General features: G+C 36.6%; 1 protein-coding gene across 3 annotated transcripts; it reads right to left on the bottom strand.

Moving 5' to 3' along the window:
- Positions 1-492: 492 nt before the first annotated feature.
- mtch2 (mitochondrial carrier homolog 2) lies at positions 493-6,053 on the bottom strand. 3 transcript variants are annotated; one of them, XM_052562280.1, is made up of 13 exons: positions 5,553-6,053; positions 4,733-4,817; positions 4,491-4,597; positions 4,136-4,159; positions 3,943-3,999; positions 3,666-3,723; positions 3,492-3,543; positions 3,360-3,419; positions 3,034-3,127; positions 2,817-2,864; positions 2,178-2,245; positions 1,804-1,879; positions 493-1,336 (listed from the first exon to the last, which is right to left on the bottom strand). In XM_052562280.1, exons 1-13 carry the CDS (start codon positions 5,637-5,639, stop codon positions 1,250-1,252), a joined length of 903 nt encoding a protein of 300 aa, XP_052418240.1. In that variant the 5' UTR covers positions 5,640-6,053; the 3' UTR covers positions 493-1,249. The 3 variants fall into 3 exon arrangements, with proteins under 3 accessions (XP_052418240.1, XP_052418241.1, XP_052418242.1); XM_052562281.1 differs by lacking the exon at positions 5,553-6,053 and adding an exon at positions 5,254-5,513; XM_052562282.1 differs by lacking the exons at positions 4,733-4,817; positions 5,553-6,053 and having other exon boundaries at positions 4,110-4,159; positions 4,491-4,561.
- Between the last annotated feature and the right edge of the window lie 16,678 nt (positions 6,054-22,731).

Genomic DNA, 22,731 nt, shown 5'->3' with positions numbered 1-22,731 from the left:
GTGATGTAGACTGTGAATCTGAGCACAAATACAACATTCAGGGAGTGCTAAAGATAGTCAATTCTGTTGTAACATCATTAGATGTGCTCTTCTTTAAGCTAAATTTGAATTTTGGGATATATATTGATGAACCTGTATGACCAGACCAACATTGCATTATGGTTATTATTAAATGAAATGCTAGAAATGCTACAGGAGAGAATGAAAATTCAATGCATCTTTAAACGTACCAAAAAAAAAAAGAAGTATTTTTACTCTATAGTACCCCATTTAAAAAAAAAAAAAAATCACTTTTCATACTTGCTTGCAACATATGTGAACTATATAAACACTATTCACAGTTCTTGTTAAACTGTATTTCATTTACTTTGTTCTCCAGACAATGACAAATTCGTAAGCAAAGAACAATGTTACAGCTAGATCCTGAAATAATAATGTATAGCACCCGTCTGTTGTGCAGATGATGGACGACTAAGACACAAAGACCAAAAAAAGCATTCTCACATTTATTTGGGTCAGTTAGAACATCATTAGAAATAAAAAACTGACTGTGATTGGACCAGAGCTCTGATGGAGATGCAGCTGGAAATTGCCCTCCACAACACACACTATTCTAACTCCCTCACTGATACGAAGCCACAGAGACTCTTGTCGGTCAAAATTACCAGGGTGGAGGTAAAGCGTAAAGTTATGCAAAACACATCTGCTAGACATCAGATAGACTGACAACGCAGTGGTATGAGGTGCTGCATAACCTTCTTCTTACATGAACACACACACAACGCAGTCTACTATTAACAGAGTAGAGAAAGACATGTTTTTCAGCAAGTCGGTGCATGAACCAGCAGAGACAAAAGCAGGTGTATTATAATTACTGTTTTACCGACAAGCATTATGGTCAAGCACAAAAAACAGAGATGTAAGGGGCCTGTACTGGACTCAGGCACAGATGGTCTGGAGCACCCTCCACTGAAATTATACTGCGGTAAGTTTAACTTGGTTATGTATACAAATCCCTGGGTATTAAAATAAAGCTCTTCACGATTTCAAATCAAATCATAATGTAGTGAAAACAATCTACTGACAAAATTAACAGTAATAATCCTGGAGGCTGATGCGGACTGATTATCAAAAAACATTTGTCATCTTAAATAAGTGCATACGAAGAATTAGGAGTCCAACTTTGTGGGCCAGCTCATTTATATTATAATATTATTATTATATTTAGACTATGCTGATAGCTTCCCATTCAAAAAAATCTCTTCTGCTCAATGGCGTACATCTTCCCTGCAGGCAACTTTCTGAAGAACAGACTGTTGCCTCTGCCCATGTTGCCCTGAGAGACACAAGAAGAGAAGAGGGAACCAGAATTATATTTTCGGACAGTTTCTTCAAATGTTACTTATTGCTAAAGAACTCATGCCTAATAATGAAATGTCTTAGTAAGTCACTGACAAGTTTTTTTTTTCTGTTGCTCAAGATGTTCTGTCACTCATCCAGTTTAACACATTAACTTGTTTGGATGACAAGAGAAACATCTTGATACTGAGCAACAGAAAATAAGAATAAAAACATCCAGATGACTAGAATAAAATAGTATCAGGTTGCTTCATGCAGTCATGTAGGTAAGCTCATTATTACAGTAGTGTACTGCTTTATTCTATTAGCCCTTTGATTTAATTATCCTAATCAAATTCTAATTAACATTAAAAGCCCATCAGCGGAAGAACTAAGACATTCAAGAAACATGAACAAAATTAAAATCCCCATTCCCAGTAACTCATATCAAGAAAAACTGCTCACCTCTCGGCTCAAGTGACTCCAGCAGTAGAGCCAGTTGGGATAAACAGCAGCATAAGGTGGCAGACCTCCAGCCAGCCTGGGTCAGATCAGGAGAAACATTACTTACAACAATTCCTCCATTAGTCTTAAATACTTTAAGGACAGATAGGTAGCCTACAAGCCAGTACACATCATTTTTGGGAAAGGGGAAGAAGCTGAATAAATAAAATATAGTCCTAGAACTTGATCATTTGAAAGGGGTGAACAGGTTTACGATTACAAGCTTCTTTTGAAGTGAAGAAACCACCTCTCTACCTACTGACTCGCTATTCAGTAAAATCTCATTTAATACCATTCAAAAAATGCTTCCACTAGATTCACACAACATCCCTTACCCACAGTTATTTACTGCCATCAGGTTGGACACCAATACAAATGGATACGTCAGCATACTTGCAAAAAACTGAGCAAAGATGAAAAAGATACAAGTACAAAAGGAAAATACATTAGAATGAGAGCAATAGCACAACTTAGTCAAACAAAACAACACTCTAAAGACACACTTAATAGAGTTGCCATTGGCGGAGACATTTTTAATTGTACTTGTCAGACACACACAAAACATACATATAAATCAAACAATAGCGTTTTCCAAACCAAGAGCTGTCTTGTTTTTCTTACCTTCCATATTTTTTTAATTTAGACATCTCTCTTATTTTTCTGTTACAATAATATGACTGTTTTTATTAATACAATTAAGACATGTAGAAACTATCGGATAAGTCCTAATCTCTCCAGCTTTTTAAGAATATGCATACATTTGTAATATCATCTGAAAGCATAAGAGCTAGAATCATCAGCCAATAGTTTATTGTTTTATTATAGATCATTAATAATTAGAACTGAAACGTGGCAACCATGTTTGAATAAAAATGTCTAAAAGCATATTTGTTATTTTAAACAGAAATTACAGGCTGGTGGTGGGTGCTGGAGAGACTATACATCATGTAATGTTTCTGTAAAAAATAACTTACCCCAGTCACAGCTTGAGAGCAGTTTTTGATCTCTCCTGTATGACTCGTCTGAAACAGAGACAATCAACGGCTACGATTGACACAAATGTTGTTCTAGCAAAACAGTATGCAACGATGGATAGGTAAATACTGAAAGATTAAAAGTATCTCACATAAATAAAATGAAATTTTGAATAAATTTAGGGTCAAGATGTTAAGTTTGTGTGTGTTTATGTACCGAGTCATCTATAGCATATGCGTTTATGAAGTGAGCAAGCATGTTGCAGATCCACAGGGAAAGAACATCACCCAGTAGACGAGGAATGAGACCACTGTTGGTTGACAAACAGATAAATGCTGAACGTAAAGACAGAGTTGTATAATGGCCAGACAGCATTCATGAATATATATATAAAAACATTTTGCACTTAAAATGACTAGTATATGAGTAAGGTTGACTTCGAGTTTTTTTCCACATGCATTTTTAACATGGTGCCATTCATTAAAAACAGTACAACTATTAAAAATGCATCATGAGAGATTACCTCATTTGGAAATACTTACGCAAAAAAACCCAGGACTCCCTCTTCTCTGTAGATGGTAACTATGGAGTCAAAGACACCACTGCAAAGAACAAAAAAAAGTATTAATTGTGCAAAATGGAGAAGAAAAACTACTGAAAAGAAAACAACTGACCTGTATTTGGCTTCTCTACCAATAAACTGGACCATGCATCTGAGTGTGATCACTATGGTGGGGGGGGGGGGGGGCAACAGGTGACATTCACGGACAGAGAAAAGTAAGATTCAAATCACAAAACCGGTTATTATTTACTGTATTTTATACATTATTTGTATAAACCGTATTTACCATGAAAAGGGTGTGTGACAATTGTAGCACATGAGCGTGCAATCATCTCTTTAGTGGTCTGAGAGGACAATAAAAAAAGGGGGAAAGAAACATCAAAAACATGCACAAAACATTTTACATTTAAGTAAACAATAACTGGTGCAAATGAAAGTCTGTTTGCAAATATTATATAATTGTGTCATTGAGTCACATCAGACTCATTACTATATAAACATGTTTTGGCTGACAAACAAGAAGGTATGAAAACTAGTTCAAAATTCAGCTTCAAGCGTTTCACCTCATTTACTACATGTTGCAGAGAACCTTCCTCTGCTTTCTGACTGCTTCCCACCATCTGAGAAGGTGAAGAGATGAGATACGTGCCATTATATCATCTCACATGTGTAACTAACAGCAACAATGCCACTCAAAAAGTTTAAATTGATTCAAGCACTAAAGTAATACCTTTGAAAACACATACGTGTTCCTACCTCAATTTTTTCCTCCTGGCATTTCTGTGGGTTATAACAATAGGTGAGAGCCATTTCAAACAGAGTATAAATAACCTCTGCTTAACTGTGCCCAGCCAGATAAACACAAAAGTCACATTGCAACAGTCTGAACACTGCAACATACAGCGAGCAACACCCTGCACAAATCACGGTTACTAAGGCCTATCTAAAGGCTGGAAAACATTACATGGAGACTTGCAATTTACTGACTGCAAATGATTATAGAAGAAAAACTGGGCATCATACACCAAACAACTAAGGATTACACACTTCTAGACTTTAAGAACTAAACAAACTTAAAAAAAAAATGAGGAACCTGGAGTGCATATTGTACCTGTAAGATTCTACTGTGAACAATGGTGCCAATGGTCCCAGCACAAAGCCTTGGGGCGAGACCCTTAAACAGGCCTGATTTCCCATCAATCTTGATGATGTGTTTGGCTAAATGAAACAAATGCAAGTCTGAACTGCATGCATTTCCCAGAATTCTTAAGATCAAATTAATTTATCAAATGAAGACTTAAATTAATGGCTACGGACACAAAAAAGAAGCAATCGTTCCCTTGATGATCTTACCATATGCAAAAAGCCCTGGAAGCTGGTACACCTGTCGACCAAACATATTTCTTCCTAGGGTAGGAGGAAGAGGTTCATGTCCAACCTACATTTGCAAAGATACAAATGTTAGTTCACCAATAAAAACAGGTGAACGTGACAGACTGATACACAATATATTTTATTGTGACTCTAAACAAAAACACATGTAGGCACTTGGTTCCCTCTTGTAGTACAGTTATACTAATACCTGTTATATACAATATATGAAGAAATAAACAAACAAAATAATAAATGTTCTATTATAACACAGTTAAATCCTTAGTATAAACCTCATTTAGCGTTCAGAAATAACAAGGCTGATTAAATTTACTTTCACTTCATTTTATATATATTAAAAAACACTTTAATAACCTGCAGTAATCTTTATTAATTGCCCGAAAGACAGCGGACACTGATGTAAAAATGCTTATAATGCATGAACACAGTACAACTTGTAAGTATATTCACAAAAACATAAAATGACATGCAAACAGCCTGACCTTTTAGACCATTAACTCACACACCCCAGACAGACAGCGGTCACCAACCCTGCTCGTACAGCTAACTACCCCCATAAAGGTGAGCACAAACACCTTTATCCCTGTAAACAAATGTACTTCACACAACGATGCTCATATCTCAAAAGGACACATTGCAATGTCTCTGGTATTAAGCAGGTTACTGTTCATAACGAGCTGGCTAACGTTTATCAACATGCTATCGAAGTACTCGACAGCAGCGCGTGAGCAGGCGTCAACTTGCTACTGCTCTCATTTTGCGTGTATTGTGTAAATCCTACCTGAACTAAAACCTTGATGTACATAAGAGGGTGGGAAAGGATTGTTAATCCAGACCCAAGGAGGACTTGGCCACATGTGTCCGCCATTACTAAGCCGATACGAAACGTCCCCCTCCTTGACAGAGAAGGTCCGTTGGTTTAACAGTGTTGCCAGATCTGTTGTGGCTGCAGCCAGGATGAGGATCTGACTCCCCTCGCGTGCATGCGCAAGACGTCATAAGACGCCGCCAGATGCGAAGACAGACAGCAATTTGTGTATTGGTGTTTGATCGTTTAACTAAACTTGTATGCTTTACATCTTGATCTTGGACTGTCTATCTGTGCTTTAATCGTATTCTTACTACAATGAAAACAAACCTTTTTTTTAACAAACAAGAAAATGCCCCTTTTCTCCATATAAAGCAGTCTTGACTTATTTAAAAGTTTTGTTTTTACTGTATTAAAAACACAGTTAGACAGTCCATGTTGTAAATCATACAAGTTTAGTCAAATACATGATCAAAGACAAATACACGATTAAACACCAATACACAAGTTGCAATGTAATGCTATTTTTTGCAACGGGCGGCCTCGTATGACGTCATGCGCGTGCACGCGAGGGGAGTCAGATCCTGGAAGGGAGTAGGACTCGGCGCAACGTCTCGCTAAAAACTCCCTAAAACAATTAGCCTAACTAAACTAAGCCTAAATAACCAACTACCCTCACGAACAGGCGATCTCAGTTTTGTGCTGCTTTTTGCTTGATTTCGTTTGTCTGATATCATAATTAGAGAATTTTAAAAAGATTTTAAAATGTTTCACAAACAACCTACAACTGGCTTACTAGCTAGCTACAATCATCTAAATCACAGACAATGCGAAAAGATAAATAGAAACAAACTCGAAAAGCAGGTGGGAATAATTGACAAATGATATTGCTTTCTTTTACAATATGGGCCTTATAAGTGACATTATTCTATAAAGAATAATAAAAACAATGGCAAAAAATTGCCACACGACTGTCTATATTTATTAGCTAACTGATAAAAATCAGGTCACCTGATTAGGAGCGGTTTCTCCATTCTCCGGCAGGTGGCGCACTCTTACATCATATTAACATCTGTATGCAGGAGTCTGGGGCCCTGCTGATTTGCTAAATTTTTTACTCTTTGAAGTTGCAGTAACACTTAAGTATTTCATGAACAAAATATTATTGGTCAATGTCCTTAAAAGGCAAGTGCAGTTTGTCATGTGGCATAAATATGGGTTATCTGACATATTTGTACAGGGTCTTTACACAGTCCAGGACTGGTGTTCTGTCGATTTGTGCTGCTACCATGTCAGATTTTGCTACCTCCCTTTAAAACAGTGGGTAGTACAATGCGACAATGAAAAATGCTGCGTTTAAAATTACGGTTTATTAACATCTACACCTACCACAAATCTAAACCTACCTTGCAGTAATGCAGATACAGTTATTGTGTGTTATATTTGCGGTAGATCTACAGGAAACCAACAATAAATAATTGTTTCTACCTATTAGATTGAGTTTTATTTAAGTCTAGACCTACCCCAACCCTACACCTACCCTCTCATCAGTAATGCAGATACATTAAATGTTGTTCAGCATGAGAAAAAGGATGCAATATTGATTTGCGCATGCATGCGCAGTTAACCCTAGGATAGTTCCTCTGGGACAGTTGCTAAAATGTAAGAAAGAGGCACCTTTAATAATTCCAGTTTAACAATTATATCAACATTTTATATAGCATGCATAATTATAAAAATAAAGTCCTTTGAGTGCTCTTGAACTTGAACTGCGAACACTTTACATAATAGGCCTGCTGTTGGCACTTGTTCTTCTTTTAACCAGTTTCATCAAATGCTTAAAGGTATATCAATATGCAGTATATAAATAAGAGTAATTTAAACATTACTTATAATTAATTAACAGACAGTGGATACATAGTTTTCAACCAAATTATGAATAAGACCAGACCACTCCACAATTGTCCAATGAAATTTGAGTACACAACCTAGCAATGCCATGGCATCAATGTCTCAGACTGACAGATATGAGCAAAAATGAACATGCATTTTCTGAGTTTTGAGCCAGTACTGTTTTGTACACATGGTCATAATTAACATCCATTTAGTTTTATTGACCACAATATAACTGTTAATAATTGTTTATAGAGGAGCACTTTCGGTTGGTTAAGGAAAAAGGACAGGGGCTTGGTCCAGGTAGGCTGCCCCGAGGTGGCTCTGTGTCTGCCCCAAAGTCTGCTTAAGAGACATAAGCAAGGAACTGGATTCATTCTGAACATTTACACCAGTGTGAAGTGACTGTCTTTTCTTTAGATTTTATTATTCAATAGAGATGAGATCTACAGACATGTTTGTAACAGGAATGAATCTGGCAATATTTAGATTCTCATTTATTATTATTATTTTAAGTTGGGTGGACTTTAGTCCCATTTGTTAAGTTTACTCAAAAAAGCACTTGCGATAAGTTGCCTTATTTTATTAAGTTGATGCAACTTTTTTTTTTTTTTTTTTACAGTGTATATATTATTATATTATAACTTTTTTTTTACTGCAAATATCCATAAAAAACTATGGAAAGTTGCATTTTTTACATAAAATTACTGTATAATTGACAAATATATTTGTTTTTTTCTACCATGATTTTGGTAAAAAAATACGTTGTCTACTGTAAAATTTAGGGTTACAAAACCAGTATGCCGTATTGTCTTTTACAGATTCCACATTTTTTCACGGTATATTCCTGGCAGCCACAGCTGCCGTTATTTTACCGTAAATTTGACAGTTTTTTTTAACAGTGTACTGCAGGCCTAACTTTTAATTTGTATATCAGTATCTGAATTTTAAAATAAAAAATACTATAAATTTGATTGTCTTTTACTGTTGATATTTGCTTTTTTAAAATGGTATTTACTGGTTGTATTATTACGGTGGACCCTATTTTTTTACATCTTGCTTCTGTAAAAATGGATGTTTTTTTTACAGATTTATACTGTGAATTCCAATGTGCACAACCCCAAAAGATGTAGTTTTACTCAAATAATACCGTAAAATCTAGGGTTTTCAGACATTTTCAACATTACAATATTAAATTGTAAAATGTATGAATATTTATTTGTTTTCACAGAAAATATTTATAATTTCAACATTTTATTACAGTAAAAAACTAAGTTTTATCCAGTCTCACAATTAACGGTTATTCAATCTATTTAATACAGTAAAAGGAAGTTTTTGGTTTTACGCTCTATTACCATTGGAATTTGAAGGTGTTTTGCTGTATATTTTACTGACTTTTTTTACAGTGTAGTACACATTTCTTAAACATGATGTGCTTTACATATAGTTGCAAATCTTCTCAATGAGGGTGGAGAAGTGTTTGCTGTTAATGCTGCAAAAAGTCACCAATGTTCTTAAGCAGAAATAAGATATTAGAGTATTTATGATTTTTAATATGACTGAATATTGTTTTTATAGATTTTTATTCACTGTAATAGGGCAGGAGCACAACTTTGACAAAATCAAGACTAACAACTGTGTATTAGCGTCGTGATGCACTATGCAAGTCTTCCTGTCGTTTAGCCTATAATATAGGTCTTCTCTGGATACCCTAAAACATTTGGAGAAAAGTGTTGTGACAACTCAGGTTGTGACAATTGTGGCTCTGGAATATGTTTGATTACTTTGATTGTTTGATTGTGTGTGTTTTTTGTGTGGTTTCAGGTTTGCCTTCTCCAAGAACAGATAGCCAACCACCATCCCTATTCCTGACAGTAACGTGTCTAGGGCAAGCTGAGAAAATGAGTTCAAATGCTATTCTGTGTATAAACAGATTCTACTGCAGTATGTTTTAAGTCCTTTGTTCTCCTATTAATTTATTTAAAAGAAAATGTTGAAATCATTGTCATAGGTTCATATTACCTTGAAAGGCAAATCCAGTCTTATTCTTTTACTGTACACTTTTTTTTTTCAGAATTGCACAGACAAGAGCCTGTTTGTTATCAAACCTATAAAACTGACATCTAAGTTTCACTATTCTTGGTTAAAGAGGACTAAATAGTTTACAGATTCAGTTTAGGTGTTTTTGATTAGCATCATTTTTGAGTTGAGACTGATTGAAGCTTTCTGGGTAGTTTGGCAAAATTCTAAACCACAGCTGAATTAAAGAAATACATATATAAAATACATAAAATCTACTTACTATAAACAAGAAAAAACAAAAAGGAATGTCTGTTTTCTGACATTGTATAGATGACAAGTGTATAGAGTAGCTAGCTACCTGAGGTATGTAATAGTGTAAGTATATTTTTCTGCACAACAATAATTAAATATCTGGAAACTCAATAAATTTAATTAACCTTTACTCCTCAAAGCACTGTTTGAAAGACAATGACGATGTGATGTTTCACTCATAATTACCGCAGGCAAAAAATAAAAAAATATCATCACCAAAGAATTTACTGGCTTAAATGGCTTTGCTGCAGAGCAATTACTGTATGCAATGAAATAAAAGTGTCACTATTATTTAATGGGGGATGTGGTGAATAAGCTGCCGGTGATAAAAAATACTGATTTTGAAGTCATTGAAAATTATACTTTTGAGAATATTGCTGTGATCGCGAATATGAGCCAGAATCTGAATGTGGGTAAGTGCGCTCTGACGGTAAATGTCAGGAGAGCTTTATGTAATTGCAGCAGTTAGAGATCCATCTGTGTAGGAAATAGGTCCAGATCGCTTAAGCCCTGGGCATGTAATGACTGGTGAACCATCTAACCATTTAAGGGTTAAGAAAACTCAAACTGATCGAATTGCAGCAGATTTCATTTTTCCAGCAAATTTCAGTCTAAAATGTTGAAATTCAATTTTGTGTGGTTTTGCTCAAGATTAATATGGGGGATATTGTTAGTGTTAAATGTTCTTTTATGTTGGGATTTTAAAGGGTTACTCTTTTTGAAGGGTTACCATTGTGGTGAAGATAACCTGTCAAGATGCTCAACAGTGTGGTGGTGTTTTTGTAATGTTATTTATGACTACATGCATGCTTGTGTTATTGCAAGCCACTTAGCTAGTAGTTAAATGATACCAAGAGATTTGTGTTAAAATTTCAGATTTTATTTGTTTTATGCAGTTTAATTAAGCTTAGTGAATTTACAGATGAATAGTAAGAAGCTCTTGGTGCATGAAGAAGATCTGTAAAGTTGCAAAGACTAAAGTCTCAAATCCAAAGTGATATTCTTTATAAAAGTTAAGACTTGTCCATGCCCTCCTAAAACACCTTGTTTAAATACACCCCCATGTCTACGTTATTTTGGGAGGGTTGATGTGCATAACACCGCCCAAATGTTCATGCAAAGATGGCGTAATATTAATTCTCACTTTAGTATTGTAATTGCCGCCAGCACCATGTCGTGGAGAAGCTGTGTGTTTCATTGTGAAAGTAAAACTACTTTGTTTGGCCTTCCAAAGAAGATGATATTCACGTCGTCATGCCTAGAGAAGATCTGTGCCGGTTGCTGAGCAAATACATCAACTTCACACTGTGGATTGCCGGATCGACTTTCAATGTGGATAAGGTGGAGTCCATCCAGGGGTTGTCACATCTTGTTGCCTCCCATTAAAACAGATAGTAGCATAATTCAACAGCGCATAATGCTACAGTTCCTATCATATTTTCCTTCCAGCATGATGTTAATGTGGTGTGATGATTTATTAATGTGAACACCTACCCCAACCCTAAACCTACCCTTGCAGTAGGATAAATAAAGTGTTGGTAGCATAATCTGTTAGGTAGCATTATTAGTGAGAACACCGGAACACGGCATCACAGTATGGTAAGGGTGTAACATTTCCGTCACACACTTATTACATTCAGCCAATCACAACGCACTGGATAGCTGGCCAATCAGAACACACCTTGCTTTTCAGAAGTATGAGCTTTGTAAAAAAAATGCATTTCAAAATAATGTGTTTTTGAACTTTAAACCACATAAAAAAAAATTCATTACACCAAATACACAAAATAATGTTCTTTTTGCAGCATCGTATAACCCCTTTAAGTTCTTAAGTGGCAAAACACAGAAAGTGATTTGGATCTCTTTGCACATGTTTTTTTTTTTGCAAATTTCAATTTTGAAATAGTGGCAGACAGCTGGGGCCTCATTTATAAAATGTATGTACATACAGATTTGATCTTAGAGTGTGCGTACACTAAAATCCACGGCAACATTCATATTTATAAAAATGGTCTTTGACGTGGAAAAGTACTTACCATCATGTCATGGTCTGAGCAAGCGTACACACTTTTCCTTGAGGCAAAGTCTGAGTACTGCAGCTGTTTGAACATCTAAGCTAAAAGCGTTTCTCCATCCCTTAACTTGCAGTCTTGATTTACTACTAATGCGTAAAAAAAAAAATGTTTAAAGACATATCTGTTTAAAGACATTATGTCATCATTATGGTTGCCAATTAACTTAAGAAATTGTGATTCTTCATCTTTTATTCTTAAAAAAATAATGATTATTCTTGTATTCTCATCTTATAGAAAACAAGTGTTTATTCTTTAAGAAAATAAAGGGACGCTCCAAATATTTGTACTGTATCAATGTAGGCTGTCTGCCTCCAGTTTCAACATTCAACATTCAAAATTATCAGAAATAAGCACAATTGTTTTCCTTTACCTATTTATGTACAATTGTTCGAAAAATAATTTTAATGTCATACAAAAAATGTCTTCGGCCTGAGTAAATTGTACCAATATAATTGTGATGTCACAAGTGTAGAAATTTAGGAGGTGAAGATACTATGAAATTACAAATACCATGAACAACCACAGCAACCATATGTCAACCCAGGGGCATAACAACACCGGCCCTCCTGTCCCAAAAAATCAGACTGGCTCACCGGGAATCATCCTGGTGATCCCGATTAGCCAATCTGGGACTGATCCAATGTAACTAGGAATACACATGTAGCGCCGAATGACAACATTCAATACCAGACACTGGAACTCTGAATAGGATTCACTTTAAATACACACGTCTAGGGTAGAGGATGACAAGAAATACCTGGAACTAATTAAACAATTAAGAGAGAAACACACAGAATGAGTGCATGTGTGAGTCGTGAAAATTCTGAAAATAAATCTTGAAATTATTTGATTGTAGGATCTTATATCAGTGGGGTTGAGGCATCAAAAGTAACTAAATAACTAAACTATTTTATAGATGGTAACAATACTATTATTACTATATTAGCAATAGATACACTACTAGTTACTTCAAAAAGTAATATTATCACAGTAACTAAGTTACTAGTAACTAATTACTGCCCAACCCTGGTTAGTTCACAGTAGTTCAAAATGCTCTGGTTGAGAGCTTGGAGCATATAGGAGGTTCATAGTTTGTGCAATGTGTCTTTTGAAATATTTCAACATCTTCTTCAAGAAAAAAAGTTTAATCATATTACTCAACATCTGGTTAAAAGTAAACCAGAGACATGAAAGGTTCCTCTTTGTAACTAGTCTTGTGGTCTGTTGTGAGGAAAACAATTGCAGTTTGAAAATGATATTTTCACAGAGACTTTGAACACCCTCAAGCCATCCTAGGTGTAAATTACTCTTTTCTTTCATACAAATACAAATGGAGTTATATAAAAAAAATTCCCCAGCTCTTTCAATCATTATAATTGCAAGCAATGGCTGCTGATATTCAATATTCCAATGGTAGTCCAATAAACAACATATATACATAAAAAAGTGTAGGGGATTAATAAACAACATTGTTCAGATCATCTTTTTTCCTCACAAAATCAATATAATGCAATATTTCTCTCTATATCTTCTTGTCACCAAACTGCTACTGTGAGGAGCACAGAGCGATGAAAGGGGAGACGTGGAGTAGATTTCAAACAAGAGGACTTTAATGAACTTCCAATGCAGGGCCGAAGTGAGTCTTAATTTGAGCACTGGAGTTTCATGCCTTAAACTGGCCCACTTTGTATTTATGTTTTATTTATTAATTTTTCTTTTTTTTTTTACTGGCCTTTTCAATGCCACCTTTGTGCTTTCTATTATCCATTTTTCATCTATTATTTTTTTGCTCACATATCTCCAAAAACTGACTTTTTTTCTGAGTCAAAAGATAATTACGTCATCATTATGGTTGCCAATTAACTTCAGAAATTTGTATTATTTATCTAATATTCTCGTATTCTTATCTTGTAGAAAATAAGAGTTTATTCTTTAAGAAAATAAGAGACACTCAGAATATTTGTACTGTACCATAATATAGACGGTCTGCCTGCAGTTAAAAAATTCTCAGAAATAATCACAATTGTATTGCTTAACCTATTTATGTACAATTATTCAAAAAATAATTTTAATGTCATAAAAAAGTCAATCAGCCTGAGTAAATTGTACCAATATAGTGTTCACAAGAGTAGAAATTTAAGAGGTGAAGATACTATGAAATTACAAATGGCATTAAATTTGAAAGCGTAACAACAAAGGTCTAAGAAATGTCAGTCAATAAAGCATTTTTAACATTTAAAGTCCTGAACTAAAACATCATTGCAATCATATAGCCTTTGAATGAATGAAAATGTCATATTTTTCAATAAAGGGAAAATGCTTTTGTTACTTCATTTAACCTTATCTCAGGGAACTGAGGTTATGTTAAGTAACCAAAGCATTCCCTTTCCAACATTCCCGTTATGTATGGGAACGAATCCAATCACACCACTGCAGTCTGGTTTCTAAATAACTTACAATTCTTAAATCAAGATACTTTTACAAGATAAGCCAAATTATTATATATAATTTTATTTGTTTTAAGCTAAATGCACTTAATTTAGTTTTTTTCCCCTTGAAAACAAGACTAAATATCTTAAGTAATTTGGCTTATCTAGTAAAATTATCTTGATTTAAGAATTGTAAGAGATTTTGACTAAAAACTGAAAAAAAATAAATAAATACTTGAGTTAAGCCGAGTTCAGACTGCTCGATTTTCAAAGTAGTCTGGTCACTGTTCTTTTCACACTGCATGAGTCAGACTATCTTGGTCAGCATTCAGTCCCTGCCATGTTCACACTGCACAATGGAATGGTGACAGAAGGTTTCACACTGCATGACTTTACAATAGGAAGAATCACAGACAACTCGCACACAAACTACATTTCACAACCAAACACACACGAGATGTAACAAGGAAACAACGCGATATCACACGTGCAAGACCAGAGTTCTCACGTGAGACTGGGATTATTATTATTAATAATGGTAGCCCGCAAGAAGCTTGCAATACGGATTGCTTGTGCACTGATTTGCAGCACAAACAAGAAAAAGAAAATAAGCCATGCTTGCTGATAATGTAGTCTATAACTCTTCCCCGAACTGCCATTTCTCAGAACCTGTCGGCGGGCCAAAAACTGGGCAGTCTGAATGCGGCTTTACTCAACGACTCGAGTATATAAATATTAAATATTACTTAAAATATTACATATTTACATTTTCATGTAACAGCCAGTATTTGTATCTGTGTATGTATCTGTAACAATCACAAAAAATGTTGTATCTGCATTCGGATACAACATTGTACAGTTACTTGATAAGAACGTTATGCATTTTGCATTTTTTTTTATCGTTAACACTGAACAAGTACGTTGTGTTTAACTAAAATAATAATTAATTTCTAAAATAATATTTATCATGCAAGCAGAGAGATGTCATGACAAACATTTAATGATCATTTGACTGAATCCATTCAATGCGCACATTTTCATTATGCAGCACACTTTAAGTGAGTCTTAATGGTTAGGGAACTTCACTAAACATGTGCCACGCAAATCAGCAAAAGATATAGATGCAAACATGTAGGACAAGTAGAAAATGTATCCATATCTAAGCTGATTTTAGCCTACTCTTGAGAGAGAACTGGTTTGAGTTTTGAGAGACTGAGACACGCAACGTGGCTATTTGATTTGTGAGTGTGCTGTGCTTATTCCATTCATTTGTATCATATCATAACCTAAGGTTTAAATCATTGCCTTTTAAATATATACAAATAATAGAACATGCATGATGTATTATTATAGGTGAAATTACTCTTGCAAAGCTCTGATTTCTGAGAGATGCAGAGAGAGGTAAAAGCAATGAGGCAAAAAAGTTGACATCCATTCACTTCACACTCGTGACTTTAGAGGTCTGTGTATAATATTGCACTGATCCCTTGGCTCAACTGTTATCCAGCAAACACCGGACTGTGCCAGCTACAGCCGAGTATTAAGGCAGAATTATTCCTTGTCCGTTATTAATTTTTATAGCCATTATCCGTACCATTTCAAATAAAGTATTCAACTTCAGGCCCAACCCTTATTATTACATGACATATTTAAATTTTACATGCAACATAGATAAGGTCACAGAAAGTAACAGCTCCATGCAATGTTGTAATCCTAAAATTCACGTTGTACATGCAAACTCTTTGTATGCATTTCTTTTCATTTTTGAGCCCCTGATTTTCCTTTCTTAAGGAAAGACATGACTCTTCCACTGTCTTCCTATTTCATATCCAGTGCCTAACTACAAGTTTAGTTTTGCACAGGACCTTTTTTATTTGTACATAAATGCTATACAAATGTTAGTGCATGTATACTGTATGTATGTATAGAAAACAGACTTCTAAGGCTGCCCCTGGCCCTGGGTAGTTGGAACCCTTTACCCCCCAGTCCGACGGCCTTGCTTGGACTCGACAAAGCTGGACTTGACTACAGCTCTGCTCACATGTAGCGGGGAATGACAACACTCAATACCATACACTGGAGCTCTGAAAATGATTCACTTTTTTAAAAAAGTGACAAAGAGACAAATTGTTTTTCTTTGTCTTTTTTCACTCAATAACAGAAACTGGAGCTCTGAATATAATTCAATTTAAATACACAGGCCTGGGGGGGGGGGGGGGGGGGGGGCTATGGGGTGACAAGAAACACCTGGAACTAAATAATCAATCAAGATTGAGTCCAGGGGTGTGAAGCTGCAGAATGTAAGCTTTTCCATATTCCAAGCTTGCCTCCTGCACTGGGGACATCACATGCATGTGTGAGTCGTGAAAATTATGAAAATAATTCTTGGAATTATTTGATTGTTGGATTTTATATCAGTGGGGTTGAGGCATCAAAAGTAACTAAGTAACTAAGCTGTTTTATGGATGGTTACTATACTATTATTACTGAAATCATATTAGTAATTATAGTTACACTACTAGTTACTGCAAAAAGTATTCAATTCAATTAAATTCAAGTTTATTTGTATAGCGCTTTTTACAAAACAAATCATTACAAAGCAACTTTACAGAAAATTATGTTTCTACAATATTTAGTAGTAGCTAGTAGTTTGTGCACATTTGACAGGATTTTAGAAAAAATAAAAATAATAATAATAATACAAGACGTAGTCAGCTAGACGATGAACTATCAATATTATTAATTAAGTTATTGATTCTGTCACACATTTAGCAATCATTGTTAGTTCTGTTTGTTGATTCAGGGTTAGCATCATCTGAGGTCCTCTGAGGGTCAGCATCATCTCTTCTCAGGTGTTCTGGATCCAGACTGGAGCTTGTGTAAATCCTAGTAACATAGAAACAAAATACAGACATCATTAGCATAGCTGCTGATCCAACAAAGTAAAATTAGTTTAACCCAAGCTAATGAATAAAAATGCACCTTTGATCAGATGCAACTACACTCACAAATAAAATATACATTTTTCGAATGCTTGGCGAAAGAGATGTGTTTTTAATCTAGATTTAAACAGAGAGAGTGTGTCTGAACCCCGAACATTATCAGGAAGGCTATTCCAGAGTTTGGGAGCCAAGTGTGAGAAAGCTCTGCCTCCTTTAGTGGACTTTGCTATCCTAGGAACTACCAAAAGTCCAGCGTTTTGTGACCTTAGGCTGCGTGATGGGTTGTAACGTGGTAGAAGGCTAGTTAGGTACGCAGGAGCTAAACCATTTAGGGCCTTATAGGTAAGTAATGATAATTTGTAACTGATACGGAACTTAATAGGTAGCCAGTGCAGAGACTGTAAAATTGGGGTAATATGATCATATTTTCTTGACCTCGTAAGGACTCTAGCTGCTGCATTTTGGACTACCTGTAGCTTTTTTATTGACGAAGCAGGACAACCACCTAGAAGTGCATTACAATAGTCCAGTCTAGAGGTCATGAATGCATGAACTAGCTTTTCTGCATCAGAAACAGATAACATGTTTCGTAGCTTGGCAATGTTTCTAAGATGGAAGAATGCAGTTTTTGTAACATTGGAAATATGATTTTCAAAAGACAAATTGCTGTCTAATATAACACCCAGATTTCTGACTGTAGAGGAAGTAACAGTACATCCGTCTAGTTGCAGATTGTAATCTACAAGATTCTGTGTAGTGTTTTTTGGTCCAATAATTAGTTTCTCTGTCTTATCCGAATTTAATTGGAGAAAATTATTTGTCATCCAATCTTTTACATTTTTAACACACTCTGTTAGCTTAGATAATTTGGATAGTAATATTATTACAGTAACTAAGCTACTAGTTACAAGTTACTGCCCAACCCTGATTAGTTCACAGTAGTTCAAAATGTGTTAACATACTTTGGTTGAGAGCTTGGAACATCTAAAGAAGGTTCATAATTTGTGTGTCTTTTGAAATATTTCAACATCTTCTTCAGAAAGAAAATGTTAAACATGTTTATTTTTAACAGTGAACCAGAGACATAAATGGTTCCTCTTTGTAACCAGTCTTATGGTCTGCTGTGAGGAGAAATTGCATAAGACTTAGTATTGAGCAGATAAGACTATAGGGCAGGAACGTCCAAATTGTAGAATCTAGTAAAGGTAGATGGCAATGACCAGCTGGTGGACGCACAAATCTTCCAATAGAGACCCCACTGGACTAGGCCCAAGAGGAGGACATTCCTCTGGTGGAATGGGCCTTCACACCCAAAGGACATTGCAAGCCAGCTAAGGCATAAGCCAGAAATATAGAGTCTGCTATCCAATGAGATAGCCTTTGCTCTGTGACAGGCAGCCCTTTAGATGCCTTTTATCCGGACAGGGATAGCAAGTTAGGACCTTTTTCACCATCCGTTTCAGGGAAGGCTTAAATGGAAATGACCTGGGCTAGTTGCATATCTCCGCCATCTTGGATTTCCGGTCTTGCGAGTGTGTGCTTTGATACTTCTGGTTGTGCTAAATGCCAGTGCAGAGAAGCGGAGAAATCCAAATATTACCTTCAATATATGTTTACAGGATTTATAATATCACTTCAAATGCAAATAAGATATACACTGCTATTATTACTATACTATAAATGTTAACTGAGCCAGTGCATCTGAAACTTGCGTATGTCTGGGTCTGGTGAATTAATTAAATACACTAATGTTCCCTATGTTCACGAAATGAAAATTGAACTCATGGTGTGTTAATGCAAACCTACCATTATAGCATTACGTTAAATTGTACACAGTTATAAACTGTTATCAAAATAAAGTTAATAAAACATACATACTTTTTCAGAAATATCTGTCTGTCTCATTTGATAGTCAGAAACCTTATGATCTTATAGATAACAGTCAGAACAAAATCAGCTCTCCGAAAATGTAAAGTATTGTATATTTGAATGGTTTGTGTTTGAATGAAGAAATCCCTGTGGACTGATTAACCTGACGCTTACGCTGATCCGCATAATCAAGAGAAGATTAAAGCAATCTCCGCGTTGTATCTTGATGAATTTCCACACAGAGGTACGCAAAAATGTAGGGAGGATGTTTCATCGTGTCTTTGATATACCACTATTCGCTGCTAAATTTGAAAAACATTAATTATATCCATCTAGCCAAGTTTCCTATGTAAGTTTCCCTTACAATAAATGCGAGCGTCGCAAGAGCGCAAGTAAGTATGCACACACTTGCGTTGCTGAAGCTCACCGGCGCCATCTTGTGCACCTAGCCCATTGATATGTAGGCGAGCCTTGTAGGTCAACCAGGAGCCAGGCTTTCAGTCAACAAAGATTTTTCTGGACTAAGACGAGAAGACAAACAAGACAAGATGAGACTAGAATGTTGTTTGAGGACTACCAGACATTCAAAATACATCCATGTGTGGCAATGACTTCACACATGCCAGATGTGGGCCGGATTTGGGCCAACACTATGTTGCTGTCTGGTTTACCAAAGCATGTCACAAAATTAATAATTGGATTTATAGTAATATATAAGGCAATAATATGAAATATTAAGATTCTTTGGGTCTGGGCTATATAAAGCTCAGGTCTGGCTCAGATTGGGGGAAACCTCTTTTGGCCCAGCTCAGGGCCAGTTAAGGGTTATTAACTTTGTGGCCCATGTGTGGCTCTTTAATACAGTTCTTGGCCATTTCAGGGGTGAGGGAAAAGTGTAGGGGTGTCCCTGACTAAGGATTTTCATAGTCGAATCTGAATTTTCTAATCTTGCTGATATTCGACTGATAGTCAAATCATATTTTTGGGGGTGGGGCAAAATACATTGAGTCAAATCAGTCATCCGACAGCCATAATTACTGATGTTAACACACAGGGAACATGTGTAACAAATGCCTCACAGATACAATGGGGTAAATAATGTTTTATGTTTTGATTAAAAGATAGTTAACACTAAATATCAGGGAAACCCTAGCAAGTTACAATTTTACAACAGTGCTCTCATTATAAAGTAAGCCTATATGATAGTAGTTATTAATGTTCAGCACTTCTGTTTTTAGCTGCGCACGCTGAAAATGACCAGTATTGTGAGCATTTGATAGAACGTTTTTAATCAATGGGATTAAACTCATAATTTAATGTAGAATATGCTTAGTTATTTAGACAACATAACATTAATATTAAAGGGATGGTTCACCCAAAAATCAAATGATGTCATTAATAACTCACCCTCATGTCGTTCAAAACCCGTGAGACCTCCGTTCATCTTTGGAACACAGTTTAAGATATTTTAGATTTAGTCAGAGAGCTCTCAGTCCCTCCATTGAAACTGTGTGTACGGTCTACTGTCCATGTCCAGAAATGTCAGGCCTGTGAGCGAACTGAAGCAAACTGCCTCGTTCTATAGTCTTTAGATCCCAATCTTGCATGCAGGGAATAGCTTTCCATGCCAGCAGATAAGTGGCCAAAGGCTTTGTTTTTATTGATGACGGCTAACCTCCCAAAGGGGGAGAACTGACAAGTCTGAGCGTAGGATGAGGAAATTTTAAGGTATTTGGGTCCTCTTCCTCCCTGCATGCAGATCAGGTTGACTTCTTAGTCTCAGGGTCCAGCATTACACGAGGGTGGGGACCTTGGTGCTTAAGAAAGTGATACCTCCTAGCTGTCCAGGTGTGCTATTGGATGTCAGGCTCCGGCTTGTGTTAGGGCTGAAACTGCACCATCTGTGCAGGTTGCTGTATGGACGTTGCCTTGGGGCAGCTTGAAACAGTCACAGTCCTGGGGCGCTTAAATAGGAAATGACACAGTCTTTGCAACGTCTTTTGGGCCTCAGTAAAGTGCTCAGTGAAGCTGTCCAAGACAGGGCCAAAAAGTCCCTAGGGGGAAACTAGGGAATCGAGGAGGCCATCTTTTTGGTGTCCCTGATGTCAAGTCAAGTTGGTAAGTCAAGTTTAGCTATAGGTGGCACTCCAGCACCAACAGGCTAGCCATTGCCTTGCCCACTTGTGTCGTTGCCTTGATAGCATGTAGTAGTGATGGGCTCGTTTGACTCAGCTCACTGAAAAGAGCCGGCTCTTTTGGCTCACAAACGGCTCTTTAAAAAATAATAATGTTTTGACTATTATAGATGTAAAAACAATTCTAATTAAATTATTAAATGAAATCATACTCACAATGTCTCACAATTTCTTTAAAAATGAATTGATTTGTTATGAAAAAAGAATACTACATTTGCATTTAAATTACAACTTTTTAATGTATAGAAACAACAACATTGCTTCACAGTTGGGTGCACAGTTCGCATATGCCAGTGTAGGCTGTGCGTATAACCGGCTTTATGTGAGAACTGGGTGAAGGAGGAGCTGGAAGCAAGTGCGAGTATAAACACTTAAACAAACAAACTGGAACGGTAAACAAACAAACTGGAACACAAACAACGCTGGGAAGGAGATACAGTCCGAGATGGTGGAGGGAAGTGATGAGTCCAGATGGCGGTGGTGAGTTGGCAGCAGGAGAGGGTGGCACAAGAACTGCAGGGAAGCGAGCCGAAGGTAAGTCGTGATGCATGTGGTGGTTGTGAAGAGTGGACGAGGTTCCGGGGGAAGACACGGACATCCAATAACGCAGAACACAACAGAAAGCAAAGCACGGTTAAAGACATGAAACAACGCTCTCACAAACACAAGACGTGAGACAAGCCATTATATAGAGAGGGTTATGAGTGATAGCTGCTGCTGATGACAATTAACGGAGACGCCCACAAACTAATCAGTGCAGACCCGTAACACACAGACTTCATCCACAAAGTGCAAAACCCAGAGATCACGGTTTACCAACCGTGACAGTACCCCCCCCCCTCTAAGAACGCCTCCTGGAGTTCCCAGAAGTGCCCACCTATTGATTGTAATCATCAATAAGGGAGTGATCCAGTATGTCCCTTGCAGGTACCCAACTCCTCTCCTCCGGACCGTAACCTTCCCAGTCCACCAGGTACTGGAATCCTCGCCCCCTCCGTCTCGAGTTCAGAATACAATTAACCGAATATGTTGGTTCTCCATCTACGAGACGCGGCGGCAGTGGAACCAGAGTAGGCGGATTAATCGGTGCATTGGACACATGAAAGGTGCATTGGACACATGAAAGGCGGGATGTATCCTCCTGTACGCTGGAGGTAGTTTGAGGCGGACTGTCACCAAACTAATGATCTTGGTCATAGTAAACGGGCCAATAAATTTGGGAGCTAATTTTTTAGATACGGATCGCAGAGGAATGTTATTGGTAGAAAGTAGGGCTGGGACAACGCGTCGAGGTCATCGATGACGTTGACGCAAAAAATACGTTGACCCAAAATATGCGCATCGATTCGTCGACCTGTTTTTAATTCTCTAAAAAACGTTTGCAAAACGTTTACCTTATGTGTGCTGAATATACG

Source organism: Carassius gibelio, chromosome B7 (genome assembly GCF_023724105.1).
Source record: "Carassius gibelio isolate Cgi1373 ecotype wild population from Czech Republic chromosome B7, carGib1.2-hapl.c, whole genome shotgun sequence".
NCBI lineage: Eukaryota > Metazoa > Chordata > Actinopteri > Cypriniformes > Cyprinidae > Carassius > Carassius gibelio.
This window is presented reverse-complemented; position numbering and strand designations above follow the sequence as displayed.

What these genes read in the sequence shown, in the direction of transcription:
- mtch2 (XM_052562280.1), bottom strand. Translation starts at nt 5,639, where the DNA reads ATGGCGGACACATGTGGCCAAGTCCTCCTTGGGTCTGGATTAACAATC. An exon ending in TGCAACATGTAGTAAATGAG is followed by an intron (nt 3,724 to 3,942) that starts GTGAAACGCTTG and finishes TTGTCCTCTCAG; the next exon opens with ACCACTAAAGAGATGATTGC. An exon ending in GCTCTCAAGCTGTGACTGGG is followed by an intron (nt 2,246 to 2,816) that starts GTAAGTTATTTT and finishes ATCTTTGCTCAG; the next exon opens with TTTTTTGCAAGTATGCTGAC.